The following is a 25,000-nucleotide window of genomic DNA, read 5'->3' as shown; positions in this document are numbered from 1 at the left end:
TAGAAAGAAAGATAGATAGATAGATAGATAGATAGATAGATAGATAGATAGATAGATAGATAGATAGATAGATGGATAGATATATGGATGGATAGATAGATAGATATTTTCTCTTGTGATTAAGCCTACAACGTAGTTACTCCGTTGGGGTCGTCAGGGCGACACTAACAGAGTAACAACGATGTAGGTTTAAACACATAAGAAGTGAGAGAATGAAAATTGTCTAGCTTTCTATGGTATTCAAGCTCATATCTTACAAACATATATAGATAGATAAGTTTATAGGTTTTCACAATGTTTCATTTATTCCCCCAGTAGGCCACATGGAGCCATATTTCTATTCCATACAATAGCATTCGCCTGCTAGGCGTCTTTCTCTTTTCTTTTTTAACTAACACTCATAACATCCGTCACTGTCTAGACTAGCGTCCTATCCGAAGGGCAGCAAGTATTTGTTATTTTCCATTTCACGCCATAGAAATCGTGCGGGATAAACTCCGACTCAAAGGACCTAATGGCTCCAAAGGACAATATATAACGTGTTAACGTTGTGCGGCTATGTGGTCTAGTGGTATGACACTCGCTTTCGGATCGGAAGGTCCTCTCACCGTACTCAGGTGTAAAATGAGTACCTGGCAGTTAACAGCGTTGTCGTTGTCTGAAAATTGTATTATCGCCTAACAGGCGTCATGTTCCGTCCTACATGTTAAATATTGATGTTGATCAGGAACCCCTTGTAAAGCGCTTTGAGCACATTTAGTGGATATTGCGCTATATAAAGCTCAATTTATTATTATTATTATTTTAAAAAATAATATAATTGTCAGTATAGATAGTTCGAAGATGACGTCACTCAGGTCTTTGTTATTGTTTTTTGCCATCCGCGTTTATGAGTAATGCTTACTGAACTGTATTAACCCAACTATAAACGTTCATGGATACACACAGTTTTGTGTGTTGGTCCGTGATACTTCCGGATGGCAATGTTATGAGCTTCTTCGCCAAGCGCATACTATCTATAAGGTTCATTCCAACTCAAGTTAAGTTAAAGAGAGAATTAACAAAGAGGATTTAGTGAGTCAACATTCATATAGATAGTATGCAGATGACGTCACTCAGGCCTTTGATATTGTTTTTGCCATCCGCGTTTGTGAGTTGTTCTCACTAAACTGTATTAACCAGACTATGAAAGTTCATGGTTACACACAGTTTTGTGTGTTGGTCCGTTATACTTCCGGATGGCAATGTTGTGAACTCCTTGGCCAAGCGCATACTATCTATAGACTCTATTTTCAATAAAGACGGAGCCAAATTTACATCACTCCGATCTTTGTTATTGTTTTTAGACAGCCATTTAAATGATTAGTTCTCACTAAATTCTATCAACCAGACTATAAACGTTCAAGGTTACACATAGTTTTGTGTGTTGGTAGGCGTTATATCCGGCTGACGGATATTGTGAGTATTTTAGCTAAACTCACAGCATCAATAAAAAAATGGAGTTAACCCTACTAAAACAAGAGTTAAAACTATTTGTTTTTGACAGTTAATTAGCGCATGAATCACTTCAAAGGGAATGGGAAAAGGGGAGGCTAGGGGGGGGGGGGGGGGGGTTAAGAGGAATGTTCATTTTAAATTTTCGCCAAAGGAAATTTCACTTCACATATTTATTAGGGGAATGCGTTTGTCAGAGATTATGTCCCTTAGCTGTGTCCAAAACAGTGAATAATACTATTATAAGGACAAAACCAAAGCTAGAGGTGCCTAAATGAGCCAATAAAATGGAGAGAAAAAATATAAAGTGAGTAGATGTGACTCATATATAAGGGAACAACACAAAACAAACAACGTTTCGGCCCTTGGCCTTCGTCAGGAGACAGAAAACACAAAAAACACATACACAAATATGTAAATTTACAAAATATCAAATTTATTTTACAAAAATTTACATATTTGTGTTTGTGTTTTCTGTCTCCTGACGAAGGCCAAGGGCCGAAACGTTGTTTTGTGTTGTTCCCTTATATATGAGTCACATCTACTCACTTTATTTTTTCTCTCTCTATAGAAAGTATGCGTTTGGCTAAGAATCTCATAACATTGCCATCCGGAAGTATAACGGACCAACACACAAAAATGTGTGTATCCATTAACGTTTATAGTCTGGTTAATACAGTTTGGTGAGAAGTACTCATAAACGCGGATGGCAAAAAACAATAACAAAGACCTGAGTGACGTCATCTTCGAACTATCTATATTATAAGGACATTCGATGTGAACAACGCATTTCAAGGTTGATGGTTTCTAGTACAGGAGTGAACGAAAATCACAACTCGCACCAAGTCATGCGCACAGGCTACAACGCTATTATTATTAAAGAGCGGTCACATTTTCACCTTTTTGTTAGTATTTTTAGAAAACGGTTGGGGCTGCCTGAAGCCGGTGGTCGTAAAATACTAACGAAAGAGTGAAAATGGAAAGGCTTCGTATGGGAACAAAACAGACATTGGACGTTTCGGGTACAAACCCTTCGTCAAATAAACGTGGAAAACAAATAAAATATAATGAAAAATAACTTGTATCGTCTGTACATACGATATTGTTGTGTATTGTTGTGCTGACGAAGGGTTTGTACCCGAAACGTCCATTGTCTGTTTTGTTCCCATACGAAACCTTTCCATTTTCAATCTTTCGTTAGTATTTTTACAATTCAAGGCGTCAGCACCTCCTAATGCTCTCTACTAAGCAAAAAAAAGTCAACAAGTTTAGCCTTTCCTTAGCAACAAAAGTCAACAAGTTTAGCCTCTCCTTAGCAACAAAAGTCAACAAGTTCAGCCTCGCCTTAGCAACAAAAGAAACAAAAACCCAAAGAGCATATCTCAATGTGACCCTCCCCTTCAAAAACGTATATGTCAGGCTATTAGATGCGAAAATAAACTTTATAGCGAAATTATCAACATTGCGTAGTTTTATGCTCTCTTGAGTGAACAAAAGTCAATTATATATTAATCATATTTTATTGTGCCATATTACGATCATTCCAATTTTTGACCAGTTTAAATTTTAATTTGACTTTATAACATCGTTTACATCCCACATAATTACTTATTGAGTCTTATTTTGTTTTTTTTTAAAGATCATCACATTTGACGTAAAGTCTATATGATTGCTAGAATCAATTGAGTGCGATTGAAAGTCAATTTTGAGTTTTTTCCTATCTGTTTTTTTAATATCACTACCAAATCAATATCTATGATAATTGTTAATGTATTTTTAAAGCGCTTAGAGCTCGTATTGCTTGAGGTTTGACCTATAAAATTTATGATTATTATTATTATTATTATTATTATTTATTATTATTATTATTATTATATTATTATTATTAATATTATTATTATTTATTATTATTATTATTATTATATATTATTATTATTATTATTATTATTATTATATATTATCATATCATATTATTATACTATTATATACTATCATCATCATCATCATCATCATCATTATTATTATCTTAAAAAGAACATTATACTACTTTGTAAAGCCTTTTTTCTGCACAGAATTATCTATGTCCTAATTATTGCTTTTGAGTTTGAATGTAAAAACAAACAAACAAACAAACAAACAAATAAATTTTTTGTTAGATTGGCCGGTAAGGAAAAAAATTAACAAGAGCAACTCTTTTTATCAATGCAAGTCGTTAGAGTTAGAGTAAAGCCGGGGCACTCAATGGATTGATTTACTTACTGAACAGGCATTCCGCGTCTGTGAAAATATTGATTTAAAAACAATAATTTGATTGAATTAGCCAGGAACAATGACAGTACAATACTGTTAAATTATAACGTAATAAAAGGGTGTGATAAAAAATAAAAACAACCCAAAGAACCCCCCCCCCCAAAAAAAAAACCCCAAAAATACAAAAAACAAAAAAAAACCCAACAAAAACAAAACTCCCAAGGAACTGAAGAACAAGACTCAAATCACAACAACAAAAAAAAAGATAAAACCGATCAGGACAAAAACAAAAAGGTAATAATTGAGCAAGACTAACAAAAAGCAAACAAACAAACAAACAAACAAACAAACAAACACTAAACAAAAATAACACAAATCGAAACAGAAAACCAAAAAAACAACAACAAACAAACAAAAAATAGACAAGGCAAAAAAAAAAACACAGAGATGAGAACAAGTAAACAAACAAACAGAAACAAGCAAAATAAACAACAATAGAAGATTAATAACAAAATATACGGACCCCCCCCCCCCCCTCCCCAAAAAAAAAATAGAGAACAAAAGTAAAATTAAAAGAAAATAAACAAAATAACAAGACAAATACATAACAACAATAAAAAAAAAACACGATAGAAACAAAATAAACAGACAAACAAAACAACAGCAACAGCCACAAAAATCCCAATAAAAGACACACAAAAGAACAATAAAAACCCCCAAAAAATAGACAAAAAAAACAAAAACAAAACAAAACAAAAACAAAACCCCACAAAACCCTCCCAACAAAATGGGAACACAACCCAAAAGACAAGAAAAGAATAACAAAGCCGCCATAACATAACATAAAAAAAATATGATTTATTTCTTACTGTCTCTATAGTCTTCTGTCGGAATATTCAGACACTGCATGCGACATTTGACCATCTGAATGATTTCTTGTCTCTCTGGGGTCAGGTTGGCCGAACCTGGGAAGTCATCGTCATGAACGGCTAGCGACATCTGGAGTAAGACATGAGATTGCAATTTGAATACGTGGTTTGAATACATCTACGAACCGGAAGTAATGGCAATTGACCGCCAATGAAGCTGAAGTAAGATAAAGGGGTAGATCGAGCTAGTAAAATCTAAAGATTATAATTAAGGTTTACATAGGGTAATTATATCCATGCAAGCCGACGTGTACATATATGCAGGTCTGACATCGTAAATCCACTTATGGGTTTAATTTAACATTGTTGTAATGGACAATAATTTGCGCCTTTTATTTTTGAATTTCCATTACAACAATGATAACAATGTGAAATTGAATGTAAGCTTCAAAAACAGATCAAATGAACGTCTCGGGTTTCCCCTTTATCAACAAAACAGGATGAATGAAACACCACAGATGGATGAGATAATGTGGTAGCGTCATCTGTGGTGTTTCATTCATCATGTTTTGTTGATAAATAGGAAACCCGAAACGTTCGTTTGATCTGTTTTTGTAATTAAATTGAAGCTTGCATTCAATTTCACAATATTATTATTTCTTCGAGCTTTGAGCAGCAACATTTCCATTACATCAAGGAGCTCATATCAGACCTACCAATAAGTGGACGCAGATGCAAACAGATGTGTACCATATTTGCAGGTCTGATAACCAAATACGATCATTTTAGGGCTTGTTTTAACAATGTTGCACTAATGGAAAATATTTTGCGTTGGAAGAAAAATATTTCCATTACAACAATGAGCCTGTAACAATTTGGATTACAAGACCTACAAAAAAGTACACTTTGATGCACGCCATTCCTCGCTTTCCAACTCGTGTATTCAAATTAATTTCACTCAACATTATAACAACGATAGCCTCAATAACTTATACGTTTAACATATTTTTTTTGGAATTATTTATAGATTTTTTTACGACGCGGTTCCCAATATTAAGATTTAATTTGTCAATTAAAAAAAAATAATCTAAAAAGTATTTTCAACATTGAGCTCTTTCGTCTATTCTTTTCAACATTGAGCTCTTACGTCTATTCTTTTCAACATTGAGCTCTTACGTCTATTCTTTTCAACATTGAGCTCTTTCGTCTATTCTTAATTTTGATAAATGAATAAAATAAATGAAATTCCCTATATTAATCCCATAGGGGAAAATTAGTCTCTAAGGTCTATTCCAAGGGAATACCTGAATAACCCAGACGTCAGCCGCAGTGCAGCGCCTCAAATTGAATAGAGCGAGGTGACTTACTCCAGGCCACACAGCGCAGCGGCGGGCGATCGAACTCTGTACCTTTCGGGTACGAAGCAAAGGCCGTACCGCTGAGCCACGCTGCCCCTATAACGACCTAATGTTTTTTTCTATGTGCTAACTAAAGCGTTCTTTAAGCTTTTTTTGTTTAACAGTCACGTGATGCTAACTTCATTGCAAGAGATCTAAAAATGTGTATGATACAGTACAAGAGCAGGCAAAAAAAAAATCCAAGAAAAAAAAAGATATTAAAAAAAATCAGACAGCCTCGACTTGGGATCGAACCTGAAATCTCTTCTGATTACTGGTAAGACGTGCTAACAGTACACCACAGAGATTATGAAGTTTTTAAAAAAATTTCATCTTGTTCTTGTTTTTGTACTTTTCCCACTTGCTTTGTCGGGCACTGATTCATATTTGTATTTAATTGAGCTTTTGTATAGAGCAATATCCACTAAATTATGTGCCCAAGGCGCTTTACAATGGGGCCTAGCCAACAGCAACAATTAACATAGGACGCCCTGTTAGACGATTTTACAATTTTTTCGGACTGAGACACGCTGTAATCGGTCAGGTACTCATTTTACACCTGAGTACGGTGAGAGAATGTGAGTAAAGAGTCTTTTTTCAAGGACTCAACTATGCACCAAGCGAGGGTCGAACCCAGGACCTTCCGATCCGAAAGCAAGTGTCATACCACTAGACCACATAGCCGCATATACATTTTTTCAGGTCTTTATCCTACACCAGTGCCTGCTCCATAATTTGTCACTACAGTGCTATATGGATGATACTCTCATAAAAGGCCATACGCCTCAACTCGTACAAGAAGTTGTAAAGCGCCCTGAGTAGATATTGGCCTATATAAAAGCTCAGTTAAAAAAAAAAAAAGAAATGATCACATTTTATTTTACAAGTCTTTGATGAAATATTTATAAAAAACTTCTTGAGTAGAGGTAGACTGGGATTTTTTTTTTTGGGATGTTTTTTTTATTTAACTTGTCATTTTTTTCTTTCTTGCTTTGTCTGGTACCTTTCATACACACTTGTTCAGATCTTTAAAAAACTGGAGGGCATATTTGAGGCAAAACTAAGGTGACCATTCCACCCCCCCTCCCCCCTGCCTCCAAATTATATACTGAAATGGCAGCGTTGTTGTGTGTTCATGGTGTGTACATTTACAGTGAAGCAAGCAACTTTCAACACACCAGATACAAATCACCAATGCTTTTCTGTCAAAATTCATGGCTAAAGATCTCCATATCATCATTGCCTTTTTCACCCTGGGTCAGGGTATAGGCCACAGACAAACAGTTTCCATCCTTCTCTATCCTGAGCCAACTTTTTTATCTCATTCCAGGTCTTACCACTTCTCTGTATATCAGCTTCTTTAATTCTTCTCCATGTTCCTCGTGGCCTTCCCCTTGATCTTCTGCCCTGAGGGTTCCAGTCCAATACTTTCTTTGTTATAGTTGAGTCATTCTTTCTAAGCGTGTGTCCAATCCACCTCCATCGTCTTCTTCCTATATCCTCTCCCACTGGTTTCTGCTGTGTTCTTTTCCATACTTCTTCATTTTTTATTCTATCCATCCATTTTATTCTGAGTAGCTTACGCATGCACCTGTTTACGAAAATCTGTACCCTCCTTATACATGCCTGTGATGCGTTCCAAGTTTCACATCCATACAGTAGGACAGACTTCACGTTTGAATTGAAAAGTCTTAGCTTTAGTTGAAGGGAGATATCTTTAGTTCTCCAAACTCTGTTCAAAGATGTGAATGCAGCCTGTGCCTTTCCTATTCGTGCTTTCACCTCTGCTTCCGTGCCTCCATCCTTGTCAATTATACTTCCGAGATAGCAGAAAGTGTCTATATCTTCGAGTTCCTGATCTTTTACTTTGATCTGCTCCCTTTGACGCGTACCTATCCTCAAGACCTTTGACTTTGCAGGGTGAATTCTTAGACCAATTGATTCCGAGAGGCTGTTTATAATTGTGGTTTTTGCTTGCATCTGGTCCTGGGTGTGGGACAAAAGAGCCAGATCATCTGCAAAATCCAGATCATCCAACTGTGTCCAGGGGGTCCACTGTATCCCATTTCTTCTCCCTTTGGAGGTTTCCTTCATTAGCCAATCAATGGCAAGGATGAACAGGAATGGAGAGAGCAAGCATCCCTGCTTGACACCAGTCTTAATTTCAAAGCTGTCAGTAAGCTGATCTTCATGTACAACCCTGCAACTTGATCCTTCATACATTTCCTTAATGAGGTTTACTATCTTTTCAGGGAGTCCATAATGTGCCAGAATTTTCCACAATGTTGCTCTGTCAATACTGTCAAAAGCCTTCTCGTAATCCAGAAAGTTGACAATAAGAGGAGAGTTCCATTCTATAGACTGTTCCACTATGACTCGCAGAGAGGCAATCTGGTCGGTGGTTGAACGGTTTTTCCGAAAACCTGCCTGTTCGTCCCGCAGTTTAGCATCTGTTGCATTCTTAATTCTCTCTAAAATAATACGGTTGAAAACCTTTCCTGGGATAGAAAGAAGAGTGATGCCTCCATAATTATTACAATTACTGAGGTCCCCTTTCTTTGGAAGCTTGATAAGATGTCCTTCCTTCCAATCCTTTGGGAATATCCCGTCATTCCAGATTCTCTCAAATAGTGGGTGCAGGGCCTCAGCATTTCTTTCCGCATCAACTTTTAGAGCCTCCGGTGGAATCTGGTCTGGTCCAGCAGCTTTCCCCCTTTTCATCTTGTTAATGGCACCCACAATCTCTGCTATCGATGGTGGATCACAGCTAATTGGTATCTCATTCCTTGCAGGCAAAATTTCTGGCTGGTTGTCTGGTGGTGGTCTGTTCAGAAGGCAGTTGAAATGTTCCCTCCATCGTTCAGATTGAGCCTCTTTTCCAAAAATAGTTTTCCCATCTTTGTCTTTGACTGGTACCTTTGGTTTCCCATATTTTCCAGCAAGTGCCTTGGTAGTTTGATAAAGGATCCTCATGTGTCCTCCAGTCGCTGCTGCTTCTGCTTTCTCTGCAAGTCTGTTCATGAATGCTTCCTTGTCTTTCTTCACAGATCTTTTGACTTCCTTAGCTATGGCTCGATACTGCTCTTGTGCATCCAGTCTTGTAGCCCTTGTTCGGCTTGCATTCACTTGTTCCTTCCTTGTTCTCCTCTTTTCAATAAGGTCCAAGGTGGTTGGACTTATCCATTCTTTATGTTCCGATTTCTTTACCCCCAATACCTCGTGGCAAGTTGTTATGTAGACTTCCTTGATCTTTGCCCAATGTGACTCTACATCTATGTCCTCCTCGAGCTCAGTAAGAGGTTGGAATCTGTTACTCAATCGTAGTTTGAATTCCTCGTTCTTTTCCCCATCAAGTGCATTCACCTCGAATTTTCTTCTTGTATGTGATCTGGCCCCGTGTTTTCTGAGTCGGAGCTTAAGCTTTGCCAATAGCAGGTGGTGGTCTGATCCAACATCTGCCCCTCTCCGTACTGTCACATCTTCCAATGAACGTCTGAATCTACGAGAGATACAAAAATGATCAATCTGATTCTCTGTCACACCATCTGGTGAGACTCAAGTTGCTTTGTGGATCCTCTTATGGGGGAACACTGATCCTCCAATCACCAAACTGTTGAATGCACAGAAATTTGCAAATCTCTTACCATTATCTTTCATTTCTCCCATGCCATGACGTCCCATGATACCTTCATAGCCTACGTTATCCTGTCCCACTTTGCATTAGCATCTCCCATCAATATGTTGATGTCTTTCCTTGGCAACTTGTCAATGACTTGTTGTAGCAGACCATAAAATGTATCTTTGTCCTCATCTGTTGCATCATTTGTTGGGGCATAGATCTGTACAATGTTCATGCTGATCTTCTGACTCCGTGTTGTAAAGGACGCCATGATGATCCTTTCTCCGCATTGTTCCCATCCTCTCAGTGACTTCTGGGCGAACTTGCTTAGAATTATTCCTACTCCCTGTGTATGAATCCCGTCCCCTCTCTCTGAATATAAAATTTTCTCCCCAGACTTGAGGTGTTTCTGTCCGGATTGTATCCAGTGGTTTTCGCTTACTCCAAGTATATGCAGCCTGTATCTTCTCATCTCAGTCACAACTTGAGAGCTTTTTCCTGCTTCATACATGGTGCGAACGTTCCACGACGCAATTCGAAGCTGCTTGTTTGGCGAAGACGTCATCGGGTCAGCAGAGTCCTTTCGGCTTTGTCTGTTGTCCTTCATAAATTCTGTAATTCCAGAAACTCTTCGGTCGCCCAAGCTAAAAAAAGGATTTGTTTTGTCTGTCTGTGTTTCTGTAACGGTTTGAGTTTAACGGAAAGGGGTGTTAACCCTTTGCCAACCCCCAACCTGGAGGACCAGGTGACTCAAAGATGGGGGAATCACACACCATTAGTCGCCTTTTACGACACGCTGGCTTGACGTTGGGCTATTCTTGACCCTCTCAGTTGAGGGACCCCGGACACCACACGGGGTAAAGATCTCCATATATCCTGAACAAAATATCATTCAATGAGAACAAACTTTGACCAATTGTTTGGAAATACTGAGTTCGAGTCCAATTAAGAAAAAGATTCTTTGTATTTTTATTTATCCTATTTTAAATGGTCATATTCTGAAACCATTTGATTGAGGGTTTTATAATGACTCATCTAGACATGATACAGTTAATTCTTCCACGGTCGGATGGATAGGTATCCTGAAACCGTAGACAAAATGACAACTGAGGATAATTGATCGTGTAAACGAAGTGATACGAGGCTGCTAGAAGCTGTGGACTGTAAAAAGTCATAAACAAGAACGAATAAAACAGCTTCAAAAAAGAACAAAACACCAAACACGGAACGTTTCGGGCTCAAAACACTTCTTCAGCCAACAACAACAAATAGTAAAGACATAAATACATTACTAAATTCAAGACAGACGACAGAGATAAATATTTTAGGTCCTCTCTGTCGAAAAATCTTGAAAAGATTTAGTAGATAGTATTTTTGTCTTTATTGTTTTTTTGTTGTTGGCTGAAGAAGGGTTTTAGGCCCGAAACGTTCGATGTTTGTTATTTTCTTCTTTTTTTTTTTTGAAGCTGTTGTAAATCATTTTCGTGTAAACGAGGAATCTAACTAACAGTTGTCTGACTGAAAGCCGTCAGATATCATCAGTTAATTTCTTCTTCAACTCATGAGTTGTCATTTCACCTAGAGTTTCTGAAAATCCGTCGGACCGTGGGTGGATTACCTGAACGTCTAGATGGACCATTAGATAACAGGTTAAATTTTGTCAGATGAAACAAGTAATGTTAGAGCGACAGACAAAAAAAAACACACACATTGGAAAGAGATTTGGATTATTATCAAGAGTACAACGGGAGTTCAGAGGAGCAAGGGAATAGATGGGCAGATTAACACATAAAATGAGGAGAGTAGATACACACATATATATATATATATATATATATATATATATATATATATATAGAGAGAGAGAGAGAGAGAGAGAGAGAGTGAGAGAGAGAGAGAGAGAGGAAGAGCAGGGAGGGAATAGAAAGAGATAGATACATTGATAGATAAAGTGACAGATGTGTATAGATAGATACATTGAACGATTCATTAATAGATAGAATGATAGATAGATACATCGATGGATAATGAGAGATATATGTGTAGATAGATATAGAGAAACAAGAACGAATTGATAGATAGAGAGATAGAAAGTTAGATATATAACATATAGAACGATGGATAGATAGATAAATAGAGGACTGATAAATAGATAGATAGATAGATAGATAGATAGATAGATAGATAGATAGATAGATAGAGGGAGGAATACACGGGAAACAGGAGGAAAAAAATGTACATCTACAAAATAGACTGTTGAACAACCTTTTTATTATATTATTTGAACTCGAGTTAAGGGTAGAGAAAGATGGGCGGGAACAATTGAGTTTACAGGAGGAGGAAGAAGAAGAAGAAGAAGAAGAAGAAGAAGAAGAAGAAGAAGAAGAAGAAGAAGAAGAAGAAGAAGAAGAAGAAGAAGAAGAAGAAGAAGAAGAAGAAGAAGAAGAAGAAGAAGAAGAAGAAGAAGAAGAAGAAGAAGAAGAAGAAGAAGAAGAAGAAGAAGAAGAAGAAGAACACGATTATATACCGTGCAACTTGGGAATTACACGTATCGTGAAAGCGTTCTGAGCATATTTTTAATTATATACTGGGAGGCCTATTTCCTCTTTGAAATAACATGTGACCCACCGTCTCTAAACGGTATTAGGTCAGGATGAATATTAACTCCAAAAACGTAAAATTAGGAGAAATACGAATTAACTAATTTTTTTTTCATCTCGACATCCTACCGTTTTGAGGCGATGGGTCACTCACTAATAATGAATTCGTTTTCATAAATTTATTTAACATCATGACGTCAAACCATGTCGGATATATTTATTTTGGCTAGCTATAAATAAACTTTTCAAGACCTAAACACTTATGACGTCATACCAATTAGTCACAATGCGAATATTAAAAAAAAAAAGTTGGAGCTCTTTTTGACAATAAGTTAACTTAACTTGATCTTAATCTTCAGCAGTTTGTGTTCCAAGACTGCTGTTTCTTATCATATAACTCAATTTATACTCAATTAATTTATCAGTTCAAAGGAATTCATATTATAGTTCTTAAAAATAAAATTACGTTAAAATGATAAGTACAAAATCAAAGCTAAAAGCTGAAAGCTGAAAGCTGAAAGCAAACTCTCATGCAAAGCTTTCTGAGCAAACCATCACCATTGTGTTAGTAAAAGAGCCAAAGAGATGGAAAGTGGGGGGAGGGGGGGGGGGGACGCTACATACAGGTCATTCCAGCATGCATAATAATACAGGGTACAGCAAGATGCACAAAATGGTGATAATAACTATACTACTATTGTGTACAATTCGCGAAAATAGAAAGAGGTGGGGTGGAAGGGGAGGGGATATAAAGACGTATTTATTGATCAAATTGGTGAGAAAAGATAAGATTTTGTACTGAGAGACATTACCAGAATCTCGACAGCGTTGTCACGGCAACCAATATTATACAAATGAAAGGTTATATAAATATATACATATATATATATATATATATATATATATATATATATATATATATATATATGTATATAGTAGGTCTAGGGGCTCTTCTTTTTATTCTTAATATTTTGTCCATGCCCGACATCTTTATCCGGAAGACGGCAGAGGACGGCAGTGCCGGGTCGTCGGAGTCAGTCTCCGGTGTGGGTTAGCCCTAATTCATACAAGGCCTCTTACATAGACTCGATTTTAATATTTTAGAATTTAAACTTTAGACAGTCCCATTTTGGTTTAGGTTTGTTCATAATATGATATCTCCCTACATTTTAAGTGTTGCTGTTGGATTGGATTATTTAAAAATAAGTAAATAAATAAATTCCCAAGGAGAAATTTGTCTTAAGGGTCTATTCCAAGGGAAGACTTGAATAACCCAGGCGTCCACCGCAGTGCATAGCCACAAATTGAGCTATGGCGAGGTGACTTGCTCGCCACACAACAAGGCGCGTAGCGAACTTGGTACTAGCCATGCTGCCCCCTATTTTATTATTTTTTTAAAAAAGACCTTGAGCGCATCTTTGATAACAAAAAAAATTACGCTTTATAAAAGAACTCAATTGATCTCTCTTGTTTTTAAAGCAACAACTTAGCATACCTACATATAACCTTGAATTACTTCCTCAGACTTTACCATTAAAGTTTGATTTTTAAAAGATTTGGAAAAAAAAAGAAAAGAATTGTGTTGAAAATTAAGAATTACAAAGACAACAACTCGAGAAAAATCAAAAGAACAACAACAACAACAGAAAAACGTTATTCAAAAACATTAATAACAATTTAAAAAAAAGAAATAAGAAAGAAAAAAACAATTAAAAGTTTTAAAAGTCCAACGCAGTTATTGATGAGATTGGAAGAGACATACGTGTGCTTATTCGCAGGTCTGATAATCAAAAGCAATACAACATTATGGACTTGATTTAGCATTGTTGTATTCAAATACTTATTTCATTATCCAAATGTTTGAGAGAACTCTTCTTTTCTTCAAGTACCAAGTCTGTCCCAGACATCGGTGATCATGGTACGCCATTCGTCTCTCTGATCACATAACTTTTAAAAAAACTAGTATTACTCTTCTCTTTCTTTGTCATCCAGCTGTTCAAACTATTCAAATTTATTTTTCTTGGTCTACCTTTACTCTTTTTATATTTATCTTTCCTCTGAGAGTAGGATGTTCAATACATTTATGTCGATTTTAAAGAACTAATAAGAAGAAAGAAAAATCAAATGAATAGTAAGGAACGATAATAGAATAGAGATGACCAGAGTTTGAACCTGAGACACAACTGTTATAGGTAGCCTTAGTCAGGATGGCCACCAGAAAGCAAGATGCTCTAAAATAATTGTACATCTCCAATACAACAATGAGGCCATCATAAGAATTCGGGTTATCAGACCTGTAAATAAGTACACGCAGGTAAAGAAGACACATTTAAATGCAAGAGATAAAACACGGATAAAAAGTGACCACCATCATCATCATCGTCGTTGTCATCATCATAGTTAGTTATCAATATAATAATATCATCTATTCCGTTGAGCTGGGAGCAGTAGTTGCTGTCGATAATATACTCACAATGGAGTTTCTAAAGGCTAAGTTCAAGGCCGACTGGTCACGTGACATCATTGAAGGATTCTGGGGTTAAAATGGGGTTAGAACAACAGCGTAGCCGTGTGTGAGAATAAAACAGAAAATTAAAAAAAAAAATTAAAATGTGAGTATTCAAACAAAATATATGTTTTTGGGCGTGTGTGGTGTGTGTGTGTAAGTTAATGAAATTATGAATAAGCGAGTGAATGAGTGAGGTAATGAAGTCAATTGATAGATGAACAGGGAAGAAAATGTAAGCGTTTGACTTCCATAAAAAAAGAAGATTGGTTTTTAAGAGAAGATAAAAGCTTAAAAATATAAAAAAGATAAAATCATATATTAGAAGCAACGTGCACTTATTTGCAGATCTGATGACCCAATTTTTTTATGGGCTCATTGTTGTAATGGAAATCTTCTTTCTTTAAATGACGCAAAATATTATTGTTCATTACAACAATGTTATAGTAGGTCCATAGGGGGGTTCGGATATCAGACCTGCATATATGTGTACACGTCGGTTTGAAGCTATAAAATGACATTCTTCGAGTGATATGATATAAAAAAGTAATGCAATAAGTTAACATGTGACCCATCACCTTAATCTAGTTTTATTCGTAATGAACAAGCTGCAGAAAAGTGAGTTAAAGTTCAACTGTAGATTGAATGAAGTTGACGCCACTCAAGTCTTTGTTATTGTTTTTTTTGCCATCCACGTTTATGAATAATTCACACTAAATGGTATTAAACGACCAAGATGACATGCTGCTTTATTTACAAATGTTATAAACATACCCATGTGTCAAGCTGAATCAAATGACCAATCGTGATGTTAGAGATTTCAAAAACTGTGAACACTTTTTACTAAGTGGGTCACTTTGAGCACATTTTGCAATGTGACCAATGACCTCGAGCACATGTTAAGTTAATATAGATAGTATGCGCTTGGCTAAGAAGCTCATAACATTGCAATCCGGAAGTATAACGGACCAACACACAAAACTATGTGTATCCATGAACGTTTATAGTCGGGTTAATACAGTTCAGTGAGCATTACTCATAAACGCGGATGGCAAAAACAATAACAAAGACCTGAGTGACGTCATCTTCGAACTATCTATAGATCGCTCCCATTCTTTGTAGTATCAAATCATCACGAAATAATATAATCTTTTTGAGGCGATGAGTCACGTATAACAACCATGCTGATCCCGGTATCCACTATAATACATGCATAATATATAATGTGACGGCTGCTGCTGCCACGGTTATCGTCATTGTTATCATTGCAATAATTCGCTTCAACAATCTTAACGTCACTTCCCTCGTAATGACGAATAGTAACTTAGTAACTGGTTCTAAACTAAAGAATAAAGAGAAGAGCCGCGAGACTTACTCATACCAACCACCCGAAAATAAAAAACAAAAAACGGCAGAGGAAGTCGGGTGCTTGGTATGGGTTGGTCAAGCGGCTCTTCTCTTTATTCTTAGTATTTTGTCCTAGCCCGACGTCTTTATCCGGAAGACGGCAGAGGACGACAGTGCCGGGTCGTCGGAGTCAGTTTCTGCTGTGGGTTAGCCCTTATTCATTTTGGGTGCGTGTCTTCGTGTATTGAACAAGCGCCCCCACTATTCATTTTGGGTGCGTGTTTTGAACAAACGCTCCCACTATTCAGTTTGGGTGCGTGTATTGAACAAACGCTCCCACTATTCAGTTTGGGTGCGTGTATTGAACAAACGCTCCCACTATTCATTTTGGGTGCGTGTATTGAACAAGCGCCCCCACTATTCATTTTGGGTGCGTGTATTGAACAAGCGCCCCCACTATTCATTTTGGGTGCGTGTTTTGAACAAACGCTCCCACTATTCAGTTTGGGTGCGTGTATTGAACAAACGCTCCCACTATTCAGTTTGGGTGCGTGTATTGAACAAACGCTCCCACTATTCAGTTTGGGTGCGTGTATTGAACAAACGTTTCCACTATTCAGTTTGGGTGCGTGTATTGAACAAACGCTCCCACTATTCAGTTTGGGTGCGTATATTGAACAAACGCTCCCACTATTCAATTTGGGTGCGTGTATTGAACAAACGTTCCCACTATTCAGTTTGGGTGCGTGTATTGAACAAGCGCTCCCACTATTCAGTTTGGGTGCGTGTATTGAACAAACGCTCCCACTATTCAGTTTGGGTGCGTGTATAGATAGTTCGAAGATGACGTCACTCAGGTCTTGGTTATTGTTTTTTTTTTTTGCCATCCGCGTTTATGAGTAATGCTCACTGAACTGTATTAAGCTGACTATAATCGTTCATGGATACACACCGATTTGTGTGTTGGTCCGTTATACTTCCGGATGGCAATGTTATGAGCTTCTTAGCCAAGCGCATACTATCTATTGAACAAACGTTTCCACTATCCATTTGGGTGCTTGTGTACATGTATTGAACACACGCTCCAAAGTGCAGACTTAAGTGGGGTTCTTAAAAATATGTATCTATGTAACAGCTTAATTAATTGTATGTGTGTTAGTAGTGGAGTGGATCAACACATGCAATTGGAAAAAAAAAACATGTATTTTAATGGGAGCGATCTATATTCATGTTTAGTCCAACCAGGTTATCAACCACATGATTTGTTGATGTCCAACAACTGGATATTTCTTAACAAATGTAAATACGCTGATTAATAGTTAGAAACATACCAATGTGTCAAACTGAATAAAATGACTGATAGTGATGTTAGATATTTAAAAAGCTGTGAACACTTCCCTATGTGCGTCACTTTGAACACATTTTGTAAAGTGACAAATGACCTCGAGCACATGGAAAATGAATATAGATCATCCCCATTGTAATGGTAGCAGCAACATAATAAGTTAGGGGGGGGGGGACATAACAAATATTCATGCCATTCCAAGAAAGAGCTAAAGAAAATTAAATATGTAAAAAAATGACTAGAACATCCGCCATGGTACCATTAGATATCGTCGCCAAGACATTCCATGAAGGAATATAGATAATTATTATTATCATAATTATTATTTGATATAGCGCCAATATCCACAAATAGTGCTCAGATGTGCTTTACAATAGTTTTTTAAAAGTATCACCCATGTTCATTCATTCGGCTACAAAATCGCTACAACAGTCACCTACATCCTGTTCGAAATTCACATAGAATCACGATAAGCAGAATGAAAAAGATCGGTTTTTTAATGCCGTTTGAAGACTGGTAGACTTTCACATTGTCGGGTTTTAGGTGGTAAAGAATTCTATACGATTGGAGCCGAAAATGGAAAACTATAAATATAGAACATCCATCAAACATGTTGTCTAAAGTGAGCAACAGGCGTCATGTTTCGTCCTACATGTTCAGTGTTGCTGTTGGTCAGGGACACCCTGTAAAGCGCTTTGAGCACATTTAATGGATGCTACTCTATATAAAAGCGCAACTTTAAATTGGAGGGTTAATATGTAATCTTGCCCAAAGGGGAAAAAAGCGAAGTGCCTGAAGCGGGGCTCGAACCAGGGACTGTCTGGGTCACAGTGCAATGCGTTAACCGCTCGGTAAACTTCGCCCCTTAAATATGTACAACTCACATCAATTCACGTGGATAAATGAATTCCTTTATCCTATCCTATCTTCATTTTTTGTTTTTTTTGCTCCCACTTCCCAGTTCTTTCACCACTCTTCCATTCATTTCCCTAACTCCCTCCTCTCTTTCTCCATCATTTACTATACGCTTCAACAGTCGTAACGTCACTTCCCTCGTAATGACACATGTCACTTAGCAACAGGCTCTAAACTATCGGAACAATGGCGGATGGCCTTATGAAATATTTTTCCGACGAGCATAAAAGCGTATCCAGATGGAAAAAAAAACACATTATAAATCTGATCATGTTTTGACTTTTACACATTCGGATCACAAGATATATGAAAAGTTCTAGCCAGCATGAAGAATATAAAGTGCCAATTTTCTTTGTTTAGAGCAAAGCTGCTCGTTGCTGGGCGGACGTGACATCAGACTATTAAATACAATTATTTTTATATCCTAAAAATTATGAATTTCTAAATGTTCAAGTAGGCAGGTCTGCTAGGTGTTAAAATGTTGTGAGTGTGTGTGAGTGTGTTTGTGTGTGTGTGTGTGTGTGTGTAACTGTGTGCAAGGTCGAAATATCAAAACAAAGAACAAATTCAGATGGCATGATAATCAGGGTTAGTGTTTTAGTCTAAGATGTATAATTATTATTCGTTTTGTCACTCTTGAGAATATCCAAACAATGGGGTTTTTTTCCAAGGGTGGTTTATAGTGAGTGATATGGTTATGGTGTTATCACACTTTTGGGAAAATAAAACAACCAGGGGGATTTATTTATAGGGATATGGTTATGGTATTAGAGCTGTTGGAGTGCAGATGTTTGTGTATGTGTGTATGTGTGTGTGTGTGCATGTGTATATATATATATATATATATATATATATATATATATATATATATGTGTGTGTGTGTGTGTGTGTGTGTGCAAAATCAAATTATTAAAACAAAAGTGAAATTATAGGAACTTAGTGTAACATTTATTAATTTGTTAGTGTAAAATACGTTGTTATATCATAACAAATTTCAATCAAACTCTTAGGAATAACAAAACGGGTTTAGATAGTTTTCGTTGTAAAAATCATATCAAAATATGTGACCCTTCGTTTCAAATCGGTATTAAGTCGGGATGATTAAGATGCTGAAAATGGAATTTGTAGCCAGAAATATCAGACTTAAGTTGAGTATATATGCTTTATAGACGAGAAGGAATACCATATTTTACTGTGCTAAATACCAATGTTTCATATTTTTGACCAGTTTAACTATAATTTGACTTTTTATCATCTGGTCCATCCCGACTTAATACCTTTGTGAGACGATGGGTCACATATGAACACAAAAGTAAAATTGAAATTTATTTTCACTATTAGTATTTGGTCACACTATTAGAGGATAGGGTCTAATCAAAACAAGGTGTTTTTTTTTTAAATTGTCAAATAATAATAGAGGGAGAGGTTTTATGGATAAAATGAAGATGACGTCACTCAAGCCTTTGTTATTGTATTTTGCCATCCGCGTTTGTCAGTGATTCTTACTAAACTGTATTAACCAGACTATAAAAGTTCATGGTTACGCATAGTTTTGTGTGTTGGTCTGTTATACTTCCGGATGGCAATGTTGTGAACTTCTTAGCCAAGTGCATACTGTCAATAGTGGTGTGCCAATGGTGGAAACGGCAGAGAGGGGCTGCCTGAATCCGGCGGTGATCATGGAAATACTAACGAAAGAGTGAAAATGGAGAGGCTTCGTATGGGAACAATACAGACAATGAACGTTTCGGGTACAAACCTTTTGTCAGCACAACAATACACATAAATTGACGTGGAAGACAAATAGAATAAAGTGAAAAAATGATGAAATACTCCAACCATCATTGAGTACAGACGATACATGTTATTTTAGCATTTTATTTTATTTGTTTTCCACGTTTATTTGAGTATTGTTGTGCTGACGATTGGTTTGTACCCGAAACGTCCATTGTCTGTTTTGTTCCCAATACGAAGCCTCTCCATTTTCACTCTTTCGCTAGCATAATTATGGTCAACGTGCACGGATTAGCAGGTCTGATAACCGAACGCAATTATGGGCCCGATTAAAATTGTTGTAATGGATAATATTATTTTGCGTCGGGTTGAGACTTATCTATTTCCATTACAGCAATGAGCCTATAACGATTTGGATTATCAGACCTGCAAATAGGCCGGTAATGATGTAATTAATAAAATTCTGCGCAGGTTTGTGCAAAGTGAGAAAAAAATTTCAAAATATAAAGTCGTAAAAATATGTGTTGAAAAAAAAAACAATGGGGAAAAATATTATGACAATTTGTAAAAGATAAAATATAACCTTAAGTGATTTGAGCATTAAAAAAAAAGTGTAAATTTTGATTAAGATGATAAAAAGTGATTCCATTTTTTGAATAGAAAATAAAATTTCTATTGAAAAGGGGTAGAAAAATTTGGATGTGAAGTAACTTGTTATGAAGAGATAAATAAATCAGCAATGCTTTAAAATGCAGTAAATAAAATTTGTTCCTGTATAGAGTGAATATTTGTTAAATTCAATGCAAAATATAAAATGGTAAAACTGACGTGCACTTATTTGCAGGTCTTTTAATCCAAATCCATATGGGCTTATTGTAGTAATTGAAATATTTTTAAAATGACGGAAAATATTGTCCATTACAACAATGTTAAACAAGTTCCATTAGTGGGTTCGGATGTCAGACCTGTATATATGAACACATCGGGTAAAACACACCACTCCCATTAATTGTGACAATGAAAATTGAACCAAAAAATGAAAATTGAACCAAAAAAGAAATATGTGTAGAACTTGGGTTAAAATAGAAGGTTCAGGAGTAGGAGTTTGGTTGATAAATAAAATGGTAGATGTTATTTGTAGATGTTGATAGTCGGGGTATTAGTTTATGTTGATATTTGGGGTGTTGATGTATGTTGAAAATTAGAGTGTTAATTTATGTTGATATTTGGGGTGTTGATTTATGTTGTAACTTAGAGTGTTAATTTATGTTGATATTTGGGGTCTTGATTTATGTTGTAACTTAGAGTGTTAATTTATGTTGTAACTTAGAGTGTTAATTTTTGTTGATACTTGGATTGTTAATTTATGTTGATACGTGGAGTGTTAATTCATGTTGATACGTGGTGTGTTAATTCATAGTGATACTTGGAGTGTTAATTCATGTTGATACGTGGTGTGTTAATTCATGTTGATACTTGGATTGTTAATTCATGTTGATACGTGGAGTGTTAATTTATGTTGATATTTGGGGTGTTAATTTATGTTGAAACTTAGTGTTAATTCATGTTGATACGTGGAGTGTTAATTTATGTTGATACGTGGAGTGTTAATTCATGTTGATACTTGGAGTGTTAAATTATGTTGATACTTGGAGTGTTAATTTATAATGATATTTGGGGTGTTAATTTATGTTGATATGTTGATAACCGAGGTGTTAATTTATGTTGATATGTTGATAACTGGAGTGTTAATTTATGTCTTGTTGTTTGAGGTTTGAGTCTTGGTGTGAATTTTAATTTAATGTTTTTAATGAAAGAAATCAAATTATTCTACCCCTCTCTATAAATAGTAACGCGTAATGATATCAAGTTTACAATAATAATTTGTGAAGTAAGCATATTGTCAATCTTCAAATTTCACTAAAATCAAAGTCTCAAAAAAGAAGTGGATTAAAGTATCATAAACCATTTTTTTGAAAATGTCTTTTATTCAAATACTGATGAAATCGGAATCGACTGAAGGTGTAGAATAAAACATTTCTTACACTCTTGCGTTTTGGAATTCGAACTTTGTTCCCAGTAGGCACTCGCAAGCTCGTGCAACAATTGAAAACGCGTCCAAATTCCGCCTCGCTCCCCCACACCAAATAAATAAATAAATAAATAGATAAAACCAACCAAAAAAACAAAAACAAACAAACAACCCCCCCCCCCCAAAAAAAAAAACAACAAAAACAACAACAACAAAAACAAAAAAATCAAATAAAAAAACAAACCAAAAAAAACCCCCAAGACATTAAAAAAAAACAACAAAACAAAAACAAACAAGAGTGTAAGAATCGTATACAATTCTACCCCTGTCATAAAGAGCAATAAAGGGTAATATTAGAATATATTAACAAAAACATTAGGACGGTAGATGGAATAATGGGATATATTTCTAGCTAGTTTTTGAGAGATTTTCCCATGAGCTCTAGAATCATGGCTATTATCAGATCAAAAGATAAACAAGAACAATTAGGCCCTAGTCCGTCCGTTGATTATGAGGAAAGTATTCGGGTCAGCTACTTGACTGGATAAACTTTACAGGAAAACTGTGCGTCAATGTAGCCGACGCGTCGCAATCAGATGACTGAAAAGCGAAAGGCCCATTAGTCAACTAGGGCTTGAGGTGTTTGTTATGATGTTTTGTTTTATTTAAACTTGATTTTGATGTTTGTCTTTTTTTTAATGATTTTTTTTCTTGTATTTTTATTTATTGGGTACTGATGCATACACAAGTTTTTTCAGATCTTTATTTATGTTTGGTTATTTGTTTGTTTGTTTGTTTGTGATTTTTTAACGATGCAAGGTGTAAAAGATGCTGGTTGGGGTCAAGCTGTCTGGGAATGGAACGTGTGTTACTCACTAACTTCTGTTTTGGGGCACGACCTCGTTGGGACGAATACTGACAAAGACGAAGACGATAGAAATAATGAAAAGAAAGATGATAGTGATAATAATAATAATAATAATAATAATAAAATAATAATAATAATAATAATAATAATAATAAATAATAATAAAATAATAATGATAATGAATAATAATAATATAATAATAATAATAAATAATAATAATAATAATAATAAATAAATAATAATAATAATATAATAATAATAATAATAATAATAAATAATAATAATAATAATAATAATAATAATAATAATAATAATAATAATAATAATAATAATAATAATAATAATAATAATAATAATAATAATAATATATAAATAATAATGATGATGATGATGATGATGATGATGATGATGATGATGATGATGATGATGATGATGATGATGATGACAATGATGACGATGATGATTTTTGTGTTAGCAAAAGCGACATTAGTGATAGCTTTGACTTTGTTTTTTGAGGTGATTGCGATGTTGGTGGTGGTTGTGGTGGTTGTGGTGGTGTAGATGCTGGTGGTGAGGACATGATCATGTTGGTAATACATAATAATATTTACGATATGGTTGTTGTGGTGACAGTAATTACAGAACCAAATGTATAATAAATATAATAAATATGATTTTGATGATGATAATAATAATAATAATAATAATAATAATAATAATAATAATAATAATAATAATAATAATAATAATAATAATAATAATAATTAATAATAATAATAAAATAAATAATAATATAGTAATAATAATAATGAAATAATAATAATAATATAATAAAATAATAATAATAAATAATAATAATAATAATAATAATAATAATAATAATAATAATAATAATAATAATAATAATAATAATTAAACATGAATAATATAATATGTAAATGTGACCAATTGCCTCAAAACGATATTGTGTCGAAATGAACAAACTGTCTAAAATGAAATTATGAGATAATGCGGTAGTGTCGTTGATAAGATTCATGTCAACAACGCCAATCCGACAAAATCTCATTCGTCTCTAGTTTATTATTCATCCCGTTTTGTTGATAAATGGGAAACCCGAAACGTCCTTTTTATCTGTTTTCGTATATTAAATTGAATCTTATATTCAATATTTCAGATTGTTATTTCTTCGAGCTTCGAGCAGCAAAATTTACATTACTCAATAAAACATGGAAACTCAACCCAAGTCTGATTGTTCTTGGGCTAGAAAATCTATTTTTAAACATCATAATCACCCCGGATTATATCATACCGTTGTGAGGCCCTGGGTCACATAATATTTACATTGTTATGAATGCGAATAGTCATAGAAAGCAAAGCTCAACACACACATATTATATATTTTCCATTCAATCTAAAACTAACACATCCCATTCCATTCCTTTAGATATAAAAACACACACCATTCTCCTATGTATAACACACACCTCATTCTCCAACGGATAAAACTCTTATTTTCTTTTATTTTAAACCGATAACAATTCATGCAGCCGGCTCAGCCAAAATTTAAAAAAAAAACAAAAAAACAAAAAAAAAAAAAACAAACTACTACATCAAAATGTCAAGATATTAAAAAAAAACAACAACACACGAAACAATTAGATATAATATATATATATATATATATATATATATATATATATATATATATATATATATATATATATATATAAAACGGCTTCTATTTGAAACCTCCGGATTGCCAATTAATAACATTTTGGTGTGTCTTTTGATAGCTTAATTAAGGTTGAATATAGAATATATTCTTATCCAATCACAGATAAACATATTATATTAACCCCCTATTTTATGGTTTATTTGTTATGTAGGACGTATACCCCATTACCATAGGTACATGCATAAATGATGAATAAATATCACATCCCAAATGTTTAGACAGCAAAAAGTAAAAAAAATCATTGATTTCTCTTCCCCAAAACCCACACCTATAATAATAATGATAGATA

At 35.0% G+C, this 25,000-nt stretch overlaps 1 protein-coding gene across 1 annotated transcript in view; it reads right to left on the bottom strand.

Annotated features, from left to right (window-relative positions):
• Positions 1 to 25,000, bottom strand: part of LOC144979557 (potassium channel subfamily T member 2-like) — a 102,403-nt gene that overhangs the window by 5,198 nt on the left and 72,205 nt on the right. The window contains exons 27-28 of the mRNA XM_078926284.1: positions 22,985 to 23,023; positions 4,614 to 4,743 (exon numbers count right to left, since the gene is read on the bottom strand). Of these exons, the coding sequence (XP_078782410.1) occupies positions 4,614 to 4,743; positions 22,985 to 23,023 (169 nt within the window). The remainder of the gene's footprint in view (positions 1 to 4,613; positions 4,744 to 22,984; positions 23,024 to 25,000) is intronic.

The sequence above is a fragment of the Berghia stephanieae genome, chromosome 9, assembly GCF_034508935.2.
Source record: "Berghia stephanieae isolate SIO BIC M18660-M18661 chromosome 9, UCSD_Bste_1.3, whole genome shotgun sequence".
NCBI lineage: Eukaryota > Metazoa > Mollusca > Gastropoda > Nudibranchia > Aeolidiidae > Berghia > Berghia stephanieae.
The sequence above is the reverse complement of the archived record's forward strand: the minus strand, read 5'-3'. Positions and strand labels throughout refer to the sequence as shown.